General features: G+C 33.5%; 1 protein-coding gene across 1 annotated transcript in view; it reads right to left on the reverse strand.

Moving 5' to 3' along the window:
• The window catches only part of Spag16 (sperm associated antigen 16), a 957,641-nt gene that overhangs the window by 200,029 nt on the left and 734,325 nt on the right, over positions 1-23,287 (reverse strand). Inside the window, exon 15 of the mRNA XM_027941762.2 lies at positions 22,148-22,274. Within this exon, the coding sequence (XP_027797563.2) occupies positions 22,148-22,274 (127 nt within the window). The remainder of the gene's footprint in view (positions 1-22,147; positions 22,275-23,287) is intronic.

Consider the following 23,287-nt stretch of genomic DNA (forward strand, 5'->3'; position numbering starts at 1 on the left):
TATTAAAAAAAATCATCTTCCAATCTGTAACAGTATCTTTTTTATCCACTTTGATATGGTTCATGGGGTCTATTTTGCTTCATAGCTCTGTGTCAGGGAATGGTGGTAAATGTTATATTTGAGTACACTGTCATCAACAAACAAATTTAATAAGTGCCTATGTAATCTGAAATCAGCCTAGAAACATAGTTAACAAATATAGTTTTCAGTGGGACACAAATGAATATCTTCTGATATCTCCTGGACAAAACATACTCTTATTTATAAATAGTAGTAATCTTTTATTATGATAGAATACTCCAAGGAAATCACACCATATAAAATGGCATACACCCCAATTCTCATTATTGTTTCCCTACCACTCCCTGAACCCAAATGCCATTGCCCCTCATGTCAGAAAGTATTCTCATCTGCACTTTTATATATAAGGAGATTTAGCTATTGAGGAATACAACATTTTATGCAAGGTCATCAAATAACAACAAAAAGGAATAAGCATCTCACTCAGAACTAATGATATTAACATAATTTTTTTTCTTACTGTTCAGATCAAAAACTATTTTCTTGCTTTGGTATTTTAGCAAACTAAAAGTAGTCTAGAATGTCTGATTTTTCAAAAGCATTTAAATTGTTTGATTCACCTATCTTCTATCATCTCTTTTTAAATGACTTCTTTTTTGTTTTGGCCTTTAGGCTCTTCCATGCCCTGAGGCATACCAATCTCCACTAGCCAACAAAAGGGGAGGTGCTGATAATTAGCCCTGTTCTCTCTCAATCCTCATCTTGAGTAGCCTTAGTGCTATACACTACATAGTACACTAAAGACCATGTTCCTTCATTGTTCAATCCCAGAACTTCTCAATCCAATATTTCAGATGCCTGGCTCTTAAGCTTAACCTTCTTTTAGATTTTCCAAACTGCATCATTGCTCCTCTAATCAATTCCTTGCTTAACTGAGGTAGGATATTCAGTTTCTATTGGTTACAACCCAAGAATTCTAATTACATAGTGTGGTTGGTACTGTTAGCTCTCCACCAATGGTTGAGCCCTGCTTCTGTAAAATACAGTTGCTGCTGGAAATTGGCTGCTATGCAGAGAAATGGAATTCTCAGTCCTCCTACAAATTGGTGGGGCCAGGACACTAGCACTTTTCAACTGAAGGAAGTGGATATTTATTTATTGAGGCTCTTTGCCCCTGGTAGTAAACATTTATACTACATTTGTGCAAAGGTAAGGATTAAGGAGCAATTTTTCATTTTCTTCCTGCCCTTTTCCTGTCCACTGGCTAGATACTGATGCCCACAGTGATCTTTGAAGCAGCATATTGAAAATGGAAGAACTTTGCCACTTGGGCCACTGAATGACTGTGGAACAGAGTCCTCTACACACTGATGTATGTGTAAAGTAAATGTTTGTTAAACTATTTGTAATTAATTTTTTATTATTTATAATTATGCTAAAATTTGCAGGTAACATTAACAGAACTTTTTTCAACACAAATAACTTTTCCTTAAAATATATAATCTTTATTTATTATTCTTAAAGAACTTCAATCTTGATATTTTCATCAAGAAAACATTGGAAATCTGCATGTTTAAGCCTGAGTTTTTCATGATTTATGGAACCATTCATTCTGTAGAACAGGATACAATCTCTTTTTATTACATAAGAGTGAGGGCTAATTGGCTGTTATACCATGTTAGTGTAAGGAGTCAATGTTCAATTTTGAAGCAAAGCAAAGTTGCTGGAAATGTGCTTGAATTTTAATTTTAAATGAGTTTAGTGAGAACTTTTCAGAAATAATCCAAAAAGTTTTTGAAAAAATACTGGATGATGACAAGAGCTAAAGGCCCTCAAAAGCCATTTTTATGTGTGTAGTTATCAATCAATGATATGTCTTCATTTGTTAGAATATATAAAAGGGGAAGATGAGTAACTCAGCAAAGTGCAGCAAAAGAACAAAATATGTTCTGTAAATCAGAAGAAAGAATACAAAAAAAGGAGAGTGTGGACATTCTCAATACCCATGAGCAATTTGTTTCTTTGTAAAGGAGTAAAAATTGTCTCTTTCAAGTATTTGCCATCATAATTTAGATCCAACATAACTACGGTGGTGGCACCAAGTAAAAGTCAGACCTTCAGATGAGAATTTTCTTATTTTTATCTCATTTCCTTAAAGTTGCAGTGATCTTGGAAAAATTTCATTGACTCTAGTTTCCAGGGTTAAGAAGTCCCAAAAAATTGGCATCCTGTGATATAAAGGCAGAATGACAATTTTCTGACCCTGGTTGTCTTTCAGGAAAATCCAAATCCATCTCTGTTTCTCTATCTCTGTATCAAATGGGAGCCTGTTCAGGATTTTGATGGTAGAGTTTCAACTGGAACTAGAAATTTCTAATGGTAGAGGTGGTAGGATTTTATAATTTCTAACACTCTGAAGTGGCTAGAATTATATCACAGGTTCTTTCCTAGGAAAACTGGCTGCCACAGTTGCACAGCACCAAAGAAGGTACCTCAGCATGTCATGTAATCAAATTCACTCCTTCAGACCACAGGACATAATCACAAGCTTATAGCATGCCACTTCTATTTCACACATCCAATTGACCTGAAATTGATCAATACTTGTGATATCCTGGAGATGGGCAGTATGAATAGCATAAATAAAAGAGTCATTTGATGATAACCTTGTTTCCTAAATCATAGGTTTTTATTACCTTCTCTGAATAAATGTTCCTTTTTCTGTAAGTATAACAGAGCAAGAGACACAAAGGCAACGTGAACTGGCTAAGCTGTTGAACTTCCAAGGGATGCTTTCATAAAACGGATATGATGACCTTTAGAAGGTTTCAGTATCAATCTGATGGTTCGCAGGAGGTAGGTAATCAGTAGATGAGGCTCTTGTACTTAATCCAGACACTAGATAGAACTGTAGTTCTAAAATTTTATATATATATATATATATATATATATATATATATATATATATATATATTATATATATATATATTATATATATATATATTATATATATATATATTATATATATATATATAAATATATATACACACATATATACACACATTTATAACATTTATCTATCTATCTATCCATACCCCCTCCCACATAAAGTAATTTTTAATGACAGAAAAATCATTTGAATTAAGATTTTTTCTATTGAACTTCTCTGAAATAACAACAACGCATGTGGAATCAAGTGGTATAAAATTTTTAATGTTTATATGGCTTCATTTGGCTTCTAGCAATTTGTAACATTTTAAAATCAAAGAAAGGCACTTTGATGAACTCACCCAGGAGAGACAGATATTTGGCCATCTTAGTCCTGCTGGTGGACAGGCCTTCAAATAGTTTTCATGTATATTTTTCATTGTATCATTGGCAGAGATCATGCCATCCCCACTCTTTCCCCTGCTATGATCAACTTGCTCATCGCCAAGTTGGCCAGCTTAATACAAATACAATCCAGTCTCCAACCCTTTTAAGGATATTTTAGAGGCAAATGATCCTGAATTTAACTTTTCAGGTTCAAACAAATTAGCAAATCAGTGTAATGAGGCTCTCAAGCATCTTGGAGAACTTTCTGATGTTGTATATATGTCTTTTAGAAGAGAATATTTAATACCATACTATCTGCTAGACAAAAGCAGCTTCTGTTCAATAGCTGTCCGTCTTGCTACACTCAGGGGAAGGCAGCATTTCTCTCTAAAAAATGAAGAGAATATCAATGGGGCTAATCTCTTCAAAGTGCATAGAGCTCAAAGCAATTGCCTGCAGTTGCAAAGAGTCCCCACCCTCATTATCTCCGCAAAAGAAAAATGACCAAAATGCAAAATACTGCCTGACTTTTGGGACAGAAATGCACTAAAGAAAGTTAAAATAAACATTCACCAACTCACTTCTTAGCTTAACACTTTGAATTTTAATTTGCTTTCTTAGAATAAAAGAGTCAAATTATGAATGTGTTCTTTCTCAATACAAAAATGAGGAGTTCAAGCAGCACAAAATGAAACTATATTGGTTAGCATCGAATAAATACATTGATTTACATCTCAAATACTGTGATACTTCAAGGAATGATGACTTTTACAATATGATTATAAATATCCAAGGGTTATCCAATTTTGAGTTACATGACATAACAAATTCTTTTCTGGGCATCTTATTTCATATGAGATTTTACTTAATGTTCTAACCTATAAAAGAAAAATTGGTGTTTCTAGAAATCACTAATAGAAGAAATTGGAACTTATCACATAAAATCATGATGACTTAATTTTGCAAATGAAATAAAATGTTTAATTCAACATTTAATTGTAGCATAGCATCCCACAGAAGAAATCCTCTGGTGAAGTAGCTGCATTTGAGATGAAAACAGTTGCTCAGGCTGTTTTGTCACAATGTCTCATAATTGTGCTTTCCCACCAGTCCTGCCACGTCCTTTGGAGTGTGGCTGGTACAGAGACCCTGGAGCCTGCCTGGGAAGCTTGTTTCCCTCTGCTCTAGACACCCTGCCCCGTATACCTCACTGCCCTTATTCATTCCACTGTAGTCACACAGTCACACCTTCTCAACCTTACTCTAACTTGGGTCTGTCTCCTGGGAGTCCCCTTTCTAGAATGCTCTCTGCCAAGACCTGTGTATGGCTGTTGGTTCACTTCACACAGGTTGCTCTCTCCTAGAGGCTTTTCCTGAACATCTCATCTGAAATATCAAATATTTTAGCCAGCTTTTTGTCACTGTATCCAAAATACTTGGCAAAAAAAATTTAGAAGAGAAAAAGTTTATTTTGGCTTGCTGTTTCAGAAGTTCAGTTCATGGTTAGCCAACTCCATAACTCTGAGACTGAGATGATGCAGAAGAGTATCATGGCAGAAGTGTACGGTGGAAGAAAGAAGCTCAGGATATGGAATAATCAAGAAGCAGAGAGGATGCTCTGCTCACCAGGGACTCCAAAGGTATGCCCCGGAGAACTACTTCGTCCAACTTCACCCTACTTGTCTACAGTTACCACCCAGTTAATCTATATCAGTGGATTAACCCACTGATTAGGTTCAGATTCTCATAACCAAATCATTTCACCTCTGAACAATCTTGCAGTGTCTCACACATGAACTTTTGGAGAACACCTCATTTCTAAACTATAACATGCTCTATACACTGAAAATAGCTTTATTTTTCCTATGTAGATTATGAATGCATGTGTGTGTGTGTTTTGTCTACTCACAGGAGAGACAGAGAGATGGAGAGAAGGATAGAGAGAAACAATTACTTTACTGCTTTTCCCATTTGAATGTAAACAATGAGGGCAGAGAGTGTGCCTTGTTAACCATGTTAATATGGATTATCTCATTAAAGCTCACAGAAACCACAACAGGTACTATTTTGTTATCCTCATTTTACAGAGGGAGAAATTTAGGCATAGAAAGATTAGGAAACTTGCCCAAGGTTAAAGAACTAATTGGTAATGGAATCTGGATTTAAAACCAGTCAGTGTCACTTCAAAGGCTACTGTTCCTAGTTGTTCTACTGTCTCTACACATAATTAAAGTGAAAACAATTATGAATATAATTAAAGTTAAAATATTATATTATCAAATACATATTATATTGCAATTTTATATAAGTTTCATGAGAAATATATAAATTGTTAGCTGATTAGTGTGGTTTTATATGATTTATTTTTCTTTTATATATTTTATATTGTTTTTCAAAATTGTCTGCAGTGATTATGAAAAATAACAAAAATATACAGTTTAAAAATAACTAATGCCTCCTATAGCCATATAAAAGAAATTTGGATATTATTGTGATTTGACAGCATTAGTACAATATCTTTTTCTTTCCTCTCCAGTTTGGAACCACTTGAGGCATAGATACTGAATTTATAGAAATGGAGATCAAAATATCAGCAATAATGTGATCTAGCTGAATTAAAAACATAACATGAATTTGCAGCCTTGCAGGCATCCTAACACTTCTGACAATGAATTAACCTGCCTACTCAATTATTAGCAGAGTTGTAATAATTCAGATATCTACTACTGGGGATGTCTGCTGGCAGCCATGGATGAAACAACTGTGTAACCAGAGGACAGGCTGTCCCTGGAGGAAGTCCACCAGTAGAAGCTACATAGGGGAACCTATTTGTTTCCTTCTGAACTTGCCAGTTAGTGGAACACTCCTTTCACAGAGAAAGAGAGGAAGAAGGCACAGAGATGGAGCTGAAAGGGGATAGAACCTTTCTACTTAAAATTTTTAACTCTGAGACAGTAGAGTGGAAATTCTATTCCTTCCAGATGTAAATGGAGGCTAGAGATATGAAGCATCAACCTTTAATAGATGTAAACTTTCACTTGGCTTCTGATGAGACATGCTTATCTGCCTTTCTCCTTTCTTTTTAACATATTTTTGGAGGAGATTAGTAGGAATTAAATGCAAATGCAGGGAATCATTATACAATATAGCCAATTACATCAAGTTCAAAAGATTCTAGCTTTTTATGGTTTCATATCAACATTATTTATTTTCATGTTTTTTTCCTTCTTTCACATATAGAAACATTTTTATATTATTTTCTTCATGTTGAAAAATATTGTATATTTTCTTTATGTAATTTAGACATTCACAGAGAATGCCTACACTCATTTTGCTGGATGTCATACTAAGCCTTTTATGTGCATTTTTGTTAGTCAAGGTGTTGGCAGGAAACAAAAAGTGCATACTCAGATGTACGTTTCAAAGAAACTTGTTAATGAAGGGAGTATTTACTGAGGGGACAAAAATAGAGGAATAATTGATAAAATAAATACATGAGAAACAGAGGGAAGTTAGTACCAACACTAAGCTTGAAGGGAACTAGAGAAGAAATGACCCAGCTGGATCCTGGCTAATAATTGGAGCCCTGGAAGCTGGGGCTGCTGCTATAGAGCAAGTGGTGCAGCCACTGCTGTGAATGAACCAGGCAGGATGTGGGCAGATGGAGTAAACACCCCACTTCTCTTTCAGCCTACCCTCTAATCTCCTGTCAGTGTCTCCCATGGGTCATTTCTAAACATATGTCAATGAGCAAGTCAGCTTCCCTGGGGACAGAGGAGGGCAAAGAACATGGAAGGGATGAGTAGAGGGAGAGGACCAATGAGCATCACAGCATCCACCTGTCAGTCTAACTAGACACTCACTATGAAATCATGTCCTAAACTCTCTTTTACTGCTATGTTTATTTTTACTACATCATCTCTCCTATTATGCATGGCTCTTCTAAAAGACCCTAGCAGATGCCTGAATGGGGATATTATCTAACACTACATATGCTATGTTTTTTCCTATACATTCATACTTATGGAAGAGGCTTAATTTATAAATTTGACATAGTAAGAAATTAACTACTAGTATAATAGAACACTCATTCAAATATAGTGTAATAAAATTTACATGATATGGTTTCCTCTCTCAACTGGTATCACACAAAAGTGTGAGACCAAGTCCAGGTTAGATGGAACAGGATGGCATGAGATTTCATCATGCTACTCAGAACAGGAGGCAATTTAAAATTTATTGTTTATCTTTGTAACTTTCAATTAATACTTTTGAACTGTGGTTGACCAAGAATATCTGAAACTATGAAAAGTGAAAGAGCAGATAAGGAGGAGGAGACTAATGTGTACATTAAAATCTTTTTGTTTCATTATATACACATTTATGCTATTTTAATAGTCACATGGTATTCTTTTGTATTTATTTTTAGTCGTAATTGGACACAATACCTTTATTTTATTTATTTATTTTTATGTGGTGCTGAGGATAGAACCCAGCATCTTGAACATGCTGGGCAAGCACTCTACCACTGAGCCACAACTCCAGCTCCCACATGGTATTCTTTTAAATGGATTTTAGGTACTGCATTTGGACAAGCCTTATACTGAGACCTTTAATTTATTTTTGAATTATCTTCAGAGATTATCATCTTATGATTGATATTCAAAGATGCCCTTTCAAATTATTTTTAAAGATTATTTTATAATTAATATGAATAATGCTCTCTTTATTTTATCATTAAGCACCTAAATGAGAATCTCTAATATCATCACATGAAAAAGCCAATTGACTTTGAATTGTAGCAAATATGGTTCTGTTAAAACAAATTCTGTCATCATTATCAAAAATAGCAGAACAATGTGTAAATCTGGTTGACTGACATATGACAGGGTTGTTAAGCACTACCATCAACATGTTTATTACATTATGATTTATTGGCCATTCCAAACTATAAAGCCAGGCCAGTGCTTTCTTACAAATAACCATATTTAACTGGGACTACAATTTTGGTGGTGGGGAACAGAGAAAAATTACAGGGTAGTTTGTGTCTAGGCAAAGGGAGAATGAAGGTTATGATTCTAGAAATATATGACCTGTTCAACTGTCTTTAACAAACTAGATACCAACTTTGGCTTTATATAAAAGTAGTGATACAAAATATTTTTAAGTAGAAGTCATTTTTGATCATGAAAAAAAATCCACAGGACTGAGCATTAGAAGATATGCTGGTAGAATGATATAAAAATCTACAAAGAGTTATACAGATATAATATATTGTCATATTTAAGACCTCTTTCTTGTTGAGATGAGATTCCTAAGCACTATTTTCCATTGCTTCAGAATTTCAGACAAAATAAACAAAATGTTTCCAAATTCCTACCAATTCAATAAGTTTAAAAATGTATATAAATGCTTTTTACATACAAGCTTATGCAGGTGCAAAGATCTTCAAGGACAGTCTTAAAAATAATTTAATCATGAAATATCTGTCAGGAAGATAAAGATATGACCTTTTAAATGTTAGCAATATTAAAATACCTAAGTCTGTTTTGGGGTATTGATGGGGAAATTTCCTCTTGATGTGAGACTGAAGAAGAGCAAATCCATGAACTATCTGTCTCCTTCTCAACAAACTCAGCAACTCATATAGTAATATGCCAGCTTTTGGAAGAAGAAAGTGTTGCAAACATAACATAGTTTAGGTAATTGTCCCTTATTTTGATATTACCATTTGTTATCTAAAACATTTAGTTTTTTATTTTATCCAGTTGCGTCTGTGACTTAGGTCACACCACATTTTTGGACAATTCACTATGGTTTAACCATCCATAATTAACAGCAAACCAATTTAGTGGCTGACTTCATCAAATATATTGGTTCTCTTTTTTTTATAAATATTTTTTTTGACAGAGAGAATTTTTTTTAATATTTATTTTTTAGTTTTCGGCGGACACAACATCTTTGTTTGTATGTGGTGCTGAGGATCGAACCCGGGCCACACGCATGCCAGGTGAGCGCGCTACCACTTGAGCCACATCCCCAGCCCCTGGTTCTCTTTTAAAATTACACGTTACTTTCTTTTGACAAGATTTTAATTGCTTCAGATCCCACCAAATGTACATGCATTTAAAAATTAAGATAATTTATTATAATAATCTTTTTAAGAATAAAAAAAGGAGACATTATTTGTGACATCTAAAAATGAATCAAATGTTATTGCAGAGTTCAGTGTTTTATTCCCTGCTCTGCCCTTCTATGAACACAACATGTCCCCTGTAAAATCTAGAATGAGAAGATACATGTGGATTGGCTGAGCCTAGGAAAGTTGATTAGGCCTTAATTGTCCTGAAGCTCCTTCATAAGTGAACAAAATACAAATATTCCCAGAAGGAAGATCATGGGTTTGTTTGTTACTGCAAAAAAATATTGGCTAATAACACCTTCTTGTACCTTATATCAAGACCTAAAAAGTAAAAGGCACCAACAGAAAGTGAAGACAGGCAAATACAGAAGAGTTTTTTGTGACCTAACGTTGTGAAGGGTATTCTAAAGCAGTACTCTGCTGAAAAAAAAATTATTAGAGAAAAAAAATTGTTATGATATCATGAAGTCTTAAGATTTCAATTCAATAAGAGACAGGGTGGGTGAAATCAATAAACAGGCAACTGTCTGAGAAAAATCTACAATATTGAAACAAGTGTAAATACACAGATGATAGCAAAATCAGCAACTCCCAAGATGCAGGCGATCCAGTCAAAACCAGGCAAAGACGCTTTACAAATGAGGAAGCCAGAAAGACTGACAAATACGTACAAAGGGATGCTCAACATCACTAGTGATGAGGAAAATGTAAAAGAACACAATGCCCACTATATTGCAGGAGTTAGAAGACCAAATCTACCTAATTTTATCCTGATCTGATCCAGCTGCAATATCAAAATACCATAGACTGAGTGGCTTCAGTAACAGAGATTTATTTTACTTTATTTGGTGAGGAAGTCTTAGAAGTCTTAGATTAGGGTGCCAGCATTTTCAGGTTCTGGGTGAGGACACTCTTCCTGGACTGCAGAAAGCCACCTTCTGGCTGTGTCCTCACGTAGCTTCCCTCAGCATGTATGGCAAGAGCTCCTGTAAAGCCACCAATTCATGTGAATTAGGATCACATCCTTATGCCCTCATTAATTTCTTAATTACTGTCTAAAACCCCTATCTTTAAATATGGTCCAACTATAGAGGTTATGATTTAAATATATGAATTTGGGGTCAGAGAGACACAATGTAGTGCATAGCACTACCAAATATTGAGAATGAAATTTCTTGAACTATAAACTAGTTCAGAAATAATAAATGGGAAATGTGGTAGGGTTTACTAAGATTAGAAGATGTTCACTCTCTGGCATAGCAATCCCATCCCTTAGTATATGCCAGGAGAAAGGCTCCCAGAAGTCCATTACTGGGATCTGCCTGAGAGTGTTTAGCAAAGAACACCAGGAAGTAGCAGGGACTTTTAAGCAAGTGTCACCAACAAAATGAATAAATAATGTGTAAAGATGAATAAAGTAGCACTTGTCAGGAGGAAGAATTGATAAACTTGGTTATCAAATATTAATAGAATAAAAATTAAGAACATATTATGGAATGAAAAAATAAGAAATGTAATTGAGTTTATAGCAAAATAGTTTTTAGAAATCTTAAGTGACAAATACACAAAATAATTCTATAAATATATTCTTTAAGGACCCTTGGAAATATAAGAAAATATATCAAAGAGATTTGAAAATGTTCATGAAGATGAGACAGGAAAGGAGAAAAGTAACTAAATCTGATGATATTCATCTAATATGTGCAAAGAAGTATGATTCACTGAGCTCTTTTTACCAGAGAAGCAGGTGGGGCATATGAATGGAGAGAAAGGAGCTAAGAGGGAGAAGTGGAAAAGAAGTAGTAGAAGAAGCAGAAACATCCATTATTACATCTAATTTGGGTAAAGATGCATATCTTGATTATCACATATTAATAGAATAAAAATTAAGAACATACTATGGAATGAAAAAATAAGAAATGTAATTGAGTTTATAACAAAATAGAGTTTTTAGAAATCTTAAATGACAAATAAACATATGCATATCTTTACCCAAATTAGATGTAATGATGGATGTTTCTAATGCAGTATGGATATAGGAACAAGTCAAATATTCTGGGAGTCATACTGACTGAAGGGATAGCAGAAGAAAGCAGGCATACTCAAAAGTGAAACTGAACACTGAGTTCATAAATTAAATTAAGTCCATTAGAACATATATGGGTGACTATAACTAACCTTATAGGACTTCCCCCTATCTTTTTTCTACCCCATATACCTACAAGGTATTCTTTTTTATAAACAACACTGGAATAACACATATAGAATATTATAGACAGAAGAGTTTAATGTATGGTTTATAGTATTCCCTGGTATTACTTGCAAATTCATGTCTATTGTTTTAATCTATCCTATAAATGGAGTCTTACCTATCTCTTCATCACTGAATCCCAGAATTTAGTAAACAGCATATAATTGGCTTACATTAAATATTCATCACTTGAAATAACATAATTTCTATTATAATACCAACAAAATGAGAGGGAATGATAACATTCTTGGACTAGAAGGCATATCTATTATACTAAGATGTTTATCAAACTCATCATTTCAAAACATTTATAGAATTTTGGTTTTCATAACAATACACTATGTCATTTTTTTCCCCCATGGGTGGTAAAGTGTGTAGTAGGGAATGTTGCATAATGATATTGAGCAATTTTTATTTATGCTCTTCTTACATTACAAGTGAATGGAGATACTTCTGGGCTCAATCAGATTGAACAGATAATATTGTAATATTGTTTGAAATTCAATTTTAGATAAATATAACTGCAGGTTATCACAAGTGCCAACTGTTCAGGCGCCATCTCCAAGAGTAGTATGGTATTTGTTCTGGATTGATTTGCACATCTGTTGAACTGCAACTTCTCTTAAAGGATTATCCTATTAAAAAACATCAGCTTGGCAGATTAAAGATGATTATCTGTTCAATTTTGTACACACACACGATTAAAAGGAAGACAAATTCTTAGGCTTCTTGACTTTGGGCCATGTAGTATGTATGCTCTGCAAATTTTAACTATTACTTTTTAACCCAATAACTAGTATGTGCCCATTTGGTTAAAATAACATATTCTCCTTATGTTTTGAAAATGTGTATCTTTAGGAAAATTAAAAAATCTAATTGTACCTTATTTCTTTATATAAATGCATTTTTATTCACTAAGATATGTACAAAAATGTCATTTGCCATATTTCAAAATGACCTGTGCTCAAAATATACACATAATTTTCATTGTATCTACAAACATACTAGCATAGCTAATTATATGCATTGGGATATTTTATTTCATAGATGATATTAAAACATGGATGGCTATACAACTCATTTCTCATACTTGCTACATAGAAACAAATCTTATTCAAAATTATTTAATTAAACTTGTTGAAAAATAATTTGATCTTAGCACATACATTGTTAATATGCCTATAACTACCATAAATACCTTTGAAAATTTTTTATTAAATAGCTTAATAAATTTATATGAAACATGATGATATTAATTTAGGATTCATTGCTATTTGGGTATGTGCTAAATTTAAATTTTTTGTATATAAGCTTTATAAAAAAAAAAAAAAACAACTTCCAAGGAAATATTTTATTTATGTAACAAAAAATTCCATGCATCTTTTAATTATCTGTACTCATAATGTTACAATTATACTTCTATGCAGTGCAATTGCATCTAAAATTATACTTGTTTTAAAATACTACAAAAAAATGAAGGAATTAACACATGTGTGACTCTGTATCATTCATGTAACTGCAACTGTAATAGTTCATTGCACTTGTATAATACTGCAACTTTTAAAGCTAGTAAGTATTTTCTTCTCTAATTGTACCACAATTGGTCAGTCTTATTATCTCATAGAATCCTATAGGAAGACTTTGATCTAACTATTAATTTATTTATTAAAACACTGGAATTTGTTAATTTTTTACCAAAATTCCTATGGTAGAGAGAATAAATATGTGCTGCTAGTATATGAGAATAATAATTTAGTCTTGATGAACAATAGAGCTGCCACTTAAATCTAAGGCTCCATTTTTCAATAATATTGATTTTTGTATCAAATTCTATTTCTTTTTTGAACCAGTGAAAAATGAAATATTTTACATTTATTGTGATGCTTCATTTTCATGTTTTAAAAATATCATTTAAGTGTTGATATTATTATTTTCATCCCAGTATACCATGTTCTAATTATACTGAACATAGGAACTGTAATAAAAAATTGTCTAAAAGTTAGGTTGTAAACCTGGTGAGTCACTTAATCCAAACTTCTCATTTTACAGATCACAGAAGTAAGGTCAAGAGAGGTTAGATGTCCTGCTCAATTTCATATTACAAATCATAGACAAACAATAATTTCATTTCTTAGAACCTCCCCTTGTGCTTGACTCATGTCCTTTTCTGATTCATGAGATGTTTCTACAAATTCAATTCAGACACCGAAAAAAGGATTTGTGGGAATTCAGGACCACAAAGCATTAATCCTAAGGCTATGAGGACAATTCCAAGAGGGAGGCTATATGGATTACACAGTGATGTTATCATTAGATTAATATACAGTCTTTTGACCACATTTGAAAGGAAGAAGATTTAGTTACAAGTATAAATTCAATTATATTTTTGTAGAAGTCAGTTACTTTCATTTATATTAATCTATCATAAATTGTGAAACTCAAATGCATTTTAGTTCTCAGAATTTATGATCCATCAATGGGGTGATGCATAAATATGTAATAATTGATATAGCATGGTCACCAACCAATCAGAATTAGCATTTATATAATACTCTTTACTACTCTGAACTATCCCAAAATTAATGTATCTTTGGTTAATAAGTCTTTAACTAGATAATTCATGGTATCTCACTATTATTGGCATGTTATTTACAATACTTGCAGCAGGTAAATTAAATTGCTTCTAGCCAAGGGAATAATAAGAGAAAATCAAAGAAAACACAACCAGTCCCTATGAATCTCCAGTTTTTTCTTTACAATTTGGAATTTATAGTAATTAAGCAAAATGCAATTCAGGCTTTCACAGAACTGTACAAGCATATAAATATATTATTGTAAATATGTAACTAAAGCTCTCAAAACTCTTTAAAATGGGAGAAATGAAACCCAACTCATAGTGCTGTGATGATTGAAAGGGCCTAGTTCTTAGAGCACAGCATACCTCACTCCAGGTATTGGTCATAGACCTGCATATCCAAAGGACTTCAGGATCAGATTTCCTTTGGTTTCTTTAGTATCAGAGGGACACATATCCTACTTAAGAACAAAATTGATTTGCACACACCATAGGACCACTCAAACAGGAAACTGACTAATAGGACTATAAAATAATGGCATTTGGTCACCTGGTCACCTTTTCTCCTTTATATTTTATCCTGTCTTTTTGTGATGCTGTCCCTAGGAGTGGGATGTGGCAGAATGGGCAGCTCCTCCTGAGATTTAGAGATAAAAGAAGTTGGCTTGCATTCTTCCTTTCTTATTTAAATTTCTAATTTTTATTTTTAATCATGCCATGCTTTAAATAAAAAACAAAAACTGAAGGGCCCTGCAGGGGTTGACACAATTCAGCCCTAATTACCTGGACAGGACTTTCTACTAGTGTGTGGCATTGAACTTCCAGCTCCCTGTAGGAGCATAAAGATATTTAGGATGCCTCCTGTACATAAGACATACAAGAAACCTGGTAGATACACCAGGGACAGTCTCTTTTCCTCTTTTTCTTCCAGAGACAAGTAATTGATAACTAATGTCAACAATAGGATTCAGGTCTTAGCTCTGAGTAAAACATCTCCAAGTAATCATTAATGGGATTATTTCAATGTTCACAGCAAATAAATCCTTTCTCCTAACAGATGTAATATATCAATATAAAACCAAACACTCTGATTACCATAACAATCATAATATTTCCATAATTATCTAAATTCAGACTTCTTGGCTTGGAATTTCAACTCCAGATTTGTTTGGGTAGGTAATTTTGAGAGGACTGCTTTAATATCTCTCAATCTCAGTTTCCTTATTTCTAAAAAGTAGACAAGAGTAACAGTCTCACTGAATTACAGTGGGGGTTAAATAGATTAATACATGAGACAATTCATATGGTTCAAAGCTATTAACGAAAGGACCAGCTCCAGAGGTGTGAGCTAACATTGCCTCACCTTGGAGGCAACACCTATCTCAGCACTGTATCTTAGCAAGTTTTTTTTTTCCCTCTAAAAAGCCAGATAGTAAGAATTTTAGATTTTGGAGGCCACTCAGTCAGTCTGTGTTACAATCTTAGACAATCTATAAATGAATGGGTGAAGCTCTGTTCCAATAAAACTTTTTATCTAAAAAGAGGACAAGTTGGCCTACGGACATAGTTTGCTGATTCCTGCTCTACTTTCTGTCCTTTTGAACTGCAGGATTTTCCTGCTCTGGTTGATGGGAAGACCAATCATTTCTATACCTGTGCAAACTCCCAGGATTGTTTTTCTCTAATGCTCAAGCTGTCATGTACCTGTTCTTCTTCAGCTAGAGACTGGAGGGGACTCAACCTCTCCAAGGATGGCTCCTGCTACTCTCACCTCTCTAGTCCCTGACTGCCTTGGCCTCCAGGGACTGCCCACTCAGGCTTCTCGCCTGGGAGACCACAAAGTCACATTATGTCCCTCCCTGTGAGACCTACAAACTGTCTCCAGGCCAATAAACTGGAGCAGTCTTATGGCTTATGTTGTTTACTGACCTTACTGACCATCTCTCAGGAATCACTGTTGTTCATTTTTGTCTGTCTGTCTGTCTGTCTCTCTCTCCTTCTCTTTCTTTTTCCCAGTTGTTCCAGGTGGAATGTAAATCAAATTGGTCCTTGTTACCACTATTAGGGCTGGAAGTAAAAATCCTTATTTATTTATTTTTTTAAAAATACTTCAATATAATGAACTAAAATGTTTAGAAATTTCATCAAATCACTGAGCCACAAAGTAGTGGAGAAAAAATTCAAAACTAGGGCTCCTAACTTCTGAATGGGCACTCTCTCCACTATACTTTGCTGCTTGTATCAGAGGGAATTAACCATAATCTGCCTTTTAAATAGAAAACAATGCATTCTGGCCTTCACTAATAGAAGCTGATAAATCAAATTCAAACCGAAATGTGGGGGGAGGTAATTTCCTTTTGTTTTGAAAAATTGGGGCAGGGAGGTCTGATGCTTTTCTTGTTTTCCAATGAGGTCATTATTCACCTTCCATTTTAGCATTTCTATTGTGGTTCAGCCTGTGGAGAATATTTAGGATTTTCTCCAAATGATGGGAAACTTTGCCCATTTTAATGATCTGATACTGATAAGCTTTCTACTGGAAAGTCCCCATCTGGCTCCAATTTCAGCCTCTGCATTTTCTGGGGATGTGACTTCTTTACAAATGTACTGGAATTACCTTTTACAAAAGAGGAGAAAATATCTCTAAACCACATAAACACAGTAAAATGAGAGATGTGTAAAAGTGTATGTATAAGTTCTCATTTTTATTACTTTCACTATGTAATTCCATTTAACATCTTCTGAAACAGCAATAAATTTTTGAATGGTAAAACATATGGCATTTTGAGTATGCCAAGTGAGAGATATTATTTAGATAGTGAATATTCACCAGAATCTGTGGCTTTTTACTACTGGGACGCTGTTTGTTTAATGAGAAAGAAACACTTATCCCTTTACAAACACAGAGTTATAAATATATATATATATATATATATATATATATATATATATATATATATACACACAGATTATCCATATTTGTCACAAGTAATGTATCTGCAAATAAAACATTACTTAAATAATGTAGTGCCACATGCAACTTCTCTTAAATGTGTGACTGCTGATATAGCAACAGAACTCAACCCTAGATGGTGATTCGTATCATATTATATGTAACTTACTTCTTAGTTAACCATTTAATTTATACTTACTATGACATGAGAGTGTGGTTGTGGCTTTTGTTTCTTTTAATATTTATTCACTGGTATTCACGTGGTCAATAGAAATATTCCACAGGGACACACAGCCTCAAGCATCTTGCATATTGATATGCTGACTCACCTTTCTTATTCCTAAAATGAACAAGACAACCTCTGGGAGCTCTTCCAGCTCTAGGATAAAACATGGCAGATGACTGTGCTAAGAGTTCTTTACTGTGATGGCGTAGGATAAAAGAAATAAGAAATACAGGAAGGACATGGAAATAAGATTTTTAATTTAGGAGTTCCACATGCTTTTCCACGCCTATCATTCTCTGGGCCAGCCTCTCTTCCAGCCCTGTCACTGCCAGATTCCTGGGAAATCTGTAAATCTACCTGTGCAGTATTGATTAAAGCCCCAATAATCAGATTATGAGAGACAAGGGAATTTCCAGCACTATTTACTAACCAGATAATGAAGACCACATCAGCTAAGGATCCAGAGGCATAAGACCACCAGAAACCATCTTGAAATCATCAGACGGATATTATTCCTAGGTATTTTTCCATACCCACCCCTCACCAAGTTTCCTTTAAAAGAAGTGCTGTGAACCCAAAAGCACATCTGTCTCTTGAGAGAGCCCACATTCTTGTCTAAATGTGTATCTGTTTTCCAAAATAAATCTCTATATGCCTCTGATGGGCATGTGCTGGAATTCTTTTCCACCACATATGTCTAGTTCCCTGCCTTCTCTCTGGGAACTCCTCAATCCCTTCTTTGGAGATACTCTTTCTCTATGACCGTAAGATACTGCCATCCATTTGAATCCACATAATAACTGCACAACAATTATCTCCTTCGTTATTTCTATGATGAATATTAGTTCAGGGAGATTAAATAATTTGCCTAAAGTCTGAAAGGTGCTGAATATGTGATTAAACCTAACGGTCTGAATTATGGCCTGTATTCTTTTTCTATACCTCTGGTTTTCAAATACTTTTGTCAAAGCTAATTGATATGCTATTGGGAATATTAATTTTAAAACAGATAAAGTACAATTCAGTAGAACATATTTACTTTTTATAAATGCAAAATGGAAATATTTGCTTATGAGCTTAATAAATAATGAAGCAATTTTGATATACATGAAAATTTGAAATGAAAGATAATGGACAACAGTTTCAGATTTTTATGGCCTTCATTTATAATTCATTTCTATATTGTGTTGGATTTGCAGTGATGAGAAATCTCTTATTTATAAAAATTGGTCATTATATGTGGAAACATTTTTTTAAGATACGTCATATCTTCCAGCTCTAGGATAAAACATGGCAGATGACTATGCTAAGAGGCATCTCAATATGCCCTTCAATTAAACTGATCCAGAAATATGAAATATGATTAGAAATTTTTAATTTCTATGATGGTCACTTAGAATATCGAACAACTGGATGCTATCCATAAATTTACATGTATTACCAGTATATATTGTGATGATAATACATGTATGTTTTCAATGACTTTTACTCAGATCCAAGAGCACAGCTAAGATAATCGACCAGACCCTCCACTCACACTGGGAAGTAGTCACAAGTAATGCTCTGAGTGTACATAAATACACAATTTAATTCCATCAAAGAATTTTTACCAGGACACATGGTTGGACACAACTTAATTAATGTGAGCACTCAACAATGTTCATTACTGTCAGCAGTGTCAATGTATTCTGGAATCTTGGACAATTATTATATCTAATAGATTTGTACTGACTTGCCATTGGGAATAAGTAAAAGTATATTCACATGAATGCATATTTTGAATTTACTATTTTTCATTTGATTTTACTTTTAGATTCCATATATTTTCACAATTTAATTCTTATACTTCTCTTTTAAATAATCCTTTCCTGAATAAATACCAAGTAGAAAAGATGTAAGTGTCCCCATCCTTATTTCACTTTTGTTTGGCTCTGGGTTTACAGTCTTCTTTATTCTCTTGAGAGAGACATAATTTCTGGTGCTTTGTGATTTTCACCTCTCTGCTCATGCTATCATTAGACTTTGTGTTTGCTCTCCTGAGTTTCGCCCACTTTTGATATATTTCAATCTTTTTAAATGAAGAGTCATTGAGGACTACTGTACAGAAGCACAGATTTCTCATTATTCAATGAGAAAAGCCTTATGACACTAATTTCTCAAGCACATAGAATTAAAACTAATTATCTCATGTTCCTTGAAGAAGTGGTCAAAAGGATGGGAAGGTCAGGTTGTAATTTTATTCCCTTAGACCAACAAAGCATTTTTATTAGCAAGGGCTCTAGTTTACACTCTTTGTCTTTTGTTCCTTATTGTTCCACCCTTGATCTTCTGCACTTTCCATAATATTATCATATTACCAGGAATGCAATAGTCATGGAGAGAAAAAATACATTCATTGTACCAAGAATTTTAACATTGTATTGACAGAAGATGGATACTGATATTTATTTAAAATCATGATTGTCTGACTATACAATGAACTTTCCAGCTGGATAACAAGGTCAGTAAAAAGCCAGTGACAATATATTTAATAATGACAATAAAATAGACAGCTATTTTAGTAGCAAAGTATCTCAAAATAGCTTTTAACATTTATTACTAGAAAGATCAACCAAAAGTTTTAAAATTTCAGAGTTCAGTTTCAAAGGTATGAATAGTTAAGTGCTTGCTCAAGATAATAAGAAAGGATTTAGGGATGTGAGATGCTTATGAGAACCAAATTAAATTTAGAGCTATGATGTTGGTGTAGATTTCCATGTCAGAAAATATAAATTATATATTAATAACCTTTCACAGTATAAAGTAAAATTATTATAGTTAGGATCTCTTATTTTGTACAGTGTTTTCTTTTTGAATTCTGGCAGACCATAAATGTCCTAATGTCAAGAATGTTTCTAAAACTTTTTTAAAGGAGCTCTGTTAGTCATTTTTTTTTTTGTTTTGTTTTGTTTTGTTACTGTGACAAAAATTCCAAATAAGAACAACTTAGGAAAGGAAAAACTTATTTTGATTCATGGTTTTAGAAGTTCAGTCCATGATTAGCTGATTGCATTGCTCTGGGCCCAAAGTCAAACAGTCATCATGCAGAAGGGTATGGCAGAGGAAGGTTATCTGCCCATGGCAGTGAGAAGCAGAGAGGAGCCAGGGGAACAAGATGAAACACCCTGAGACCTACTTCCTCCAGCCATGCCCAGTTACCAATCCTTTTAAATTATTAATTCATCCAATATGTCAATTCAATGATTAGGTTACATATCTCATAATTCTGTCATTTTAGCCATGAACATTTCTGTCACAGAAGCTTGTTGGGGAACACTTTATGCCCAAGAATAACAGGAGCCATTGTTGTTAGGGTGGCTTTATACTGATTTACAATGAGAACATAGCTTCAATTTTTTTAAAATGTATATTTTTTTTTAGTTGTAGATGGACACAAGATGTTTATTTTGTTTATTTATTTTTATGTGGTGCTGAGGATCGAACCCAGTACCCTCACACATGCAAGGCAAGCCCTCTACCACTGAGCCACAACCTCAGGCACATAGCTTCAATTTTAAGAAAAAAAAAAACTTACCATTTTCTAAATTTCAGATGTATGATGACAGTATCATGAAAATAGTCCCAAGAGACATACAGCAATTACCTTATAACTAGAATTATACTTTTGTTGTTGTTGCTTTATTTTATTTATTTACTTTTATGTGGTCCTGAGGATTGAACTCAGTGCTTCACACATGCTAGGTAAGCGCTCTACCACTGAGCCACAACCCAGCCCAACATAGAATACTTTTAAAAATAAAATTATTTCCTCCATATAAATTCTTTTTTACTTTTCCAAAATTGAAGTTTTTGCCGTTTCTAAAATTTTGATCTACCATGAATAACTACATACATGAAAAAAGTACCTCATGAGTACCTCTCACTCCATAAATTTGTAAGTAGTTAGCATTGGTAATTTATATATCAGATAAAACAAAGTTATCTTGAAGAATTTAAAAAATTCTGAACACTTTAAGTTTAAAACTTATATCTCCCTAGCAAAGGATATTCTTTATTTAGCAAAAGCTTTCATTAAAGATACAGATGCAATTGTATTATCTGATTGATAATGTTTATATCAGTGCAGAAAAGTGTTTCACATAATTATACAACAATGTTACAGAATGCTAAGCACATAATTGCAATAATCAGATAAATATACTTTTCAAATTAAATGTAAAATCTGGACAACATGTAGCAATTTATTAAATTTTATGACTAAAATATTAAAAATGTTTTAAGTTTATTTTTACCAAACTTTTGTTCTTCTCTATTCTCAGTTATTTTTGCTTCAGAAAACCTCATTTGCTTACCTTGGATGGTGATTCCACAGGATGTGGGCTCTGTGGTCATATGTGACAGCAAACCTGTGTCATCTATATTAACACACACATTTCACATCCTGCTTCTTTCTTTAACTATATGATTAATATAATTCTACATAATATAATATTTGATATGTAACTTGGATCAAATGTAATATATTGTAACACATTTTAATATAATGTTAAGAACAAAGTTACACATGGAGAAATACAAGAAAATTTAAGGGGAAGCAAAATAGTTTCAGAACAAATACTAACATTTTCAGTTTGGTTACAAAAGTTAAAGCAAAACTATCCTACCTGATGAATCGAAGTTCACCTCATTGCCAGCACTTGGTCCAACATCAATGGATACAATTGGTAAGAGTTTCCGAAAGTCCCACAGTTTTATAACCCCGCAAGCATCACAGGATGCTATCATGTGACCCTTCAAAATATAAAATAAACAAAAAAAAATGTACATACATAGAGAAAATATCTATAAATATATATAGTAGACCACAGACAAGACATGAAACTCTATACTAAATTTTAGAAGATAATATTTTTCAGGAAGGCCTCATCATTATTTTAATTATATGAGAAAAAGTAAAAAAATATACATACACTTGTGTAATTTGTCTACATATTATATATACATAAATATATGCACACAATCATGTATCATACAAACAATATATGTGAAAAATAAAAACTACATACATGAAAAATTACCTCATAAGTACATCTCACTCCATATATTTATAAGTAGTTAGCATTGGTAATTTATATATTAGATAAGATTAAAACAGAGGTTGGAAGGGAAATGGACACAGTGTGCCACAGTTGATGACAGGATGACTAAAGCCAGGTGAAATTGACTATAATTAAACTGTGCCCATTGTGGTCTGTTAGACAAAATTCACAGTAGAGATATTTGTGCTTGTTTGGACAACATATGGTAGAATAAGAAAGGAGGTACTTGAATAAAGGGAGACAAAACAGAAGGAAGAGTGGATGGATTGAAGTGTAATGGAAGTGAGGAAGGGTATTTTCCAGTGTAGTGGAAGCAACTGAGGCTCAATGTTTTGGGGCTCGGGGCTGTCTATGCTTTTCCTGCTCCCTGTCAGGAGGTATTCATTAAGCGTCCACCTCTTATCAGTAGCCAGGCAAACATTGATGAGTAAGAGGGATTTTGCTCTCCAGCACCTCATAATCTACATCAGTCAACATTCCATCATTAATTTCCTTGCTCATTCACAAATGGAATGAGTATCACCTATATCAGAATCATCACTAATGTTTACCATAAGTCAATACTCTGTTTTCAATTTGATTTACAGTTTCCCTTTAAAACTCCAGCTTAATTTTTTAACTGTCATGCCAAAGAATGTCCTCTCATTTTCTTTCTCAATTTTTAAAAATGTAAAAAACTATTAACTTTTTATCATACAATTATTG

The sequence above is a fragment of the Marmota flaviventris genome, chromosome 11, assembly GCF_047511675.1.
Source record: "Marmota flaviventris isolate mMarFla1 chromosome 11, mMarFla1.hap1, whole genome shotgun sequence".
Taxonomy (NCBI): Eukaryota; Metazoa; Chordata; class Mammalia; order Rodentia; family Sciuridae; genus Marmota; species Marmota flaviventris.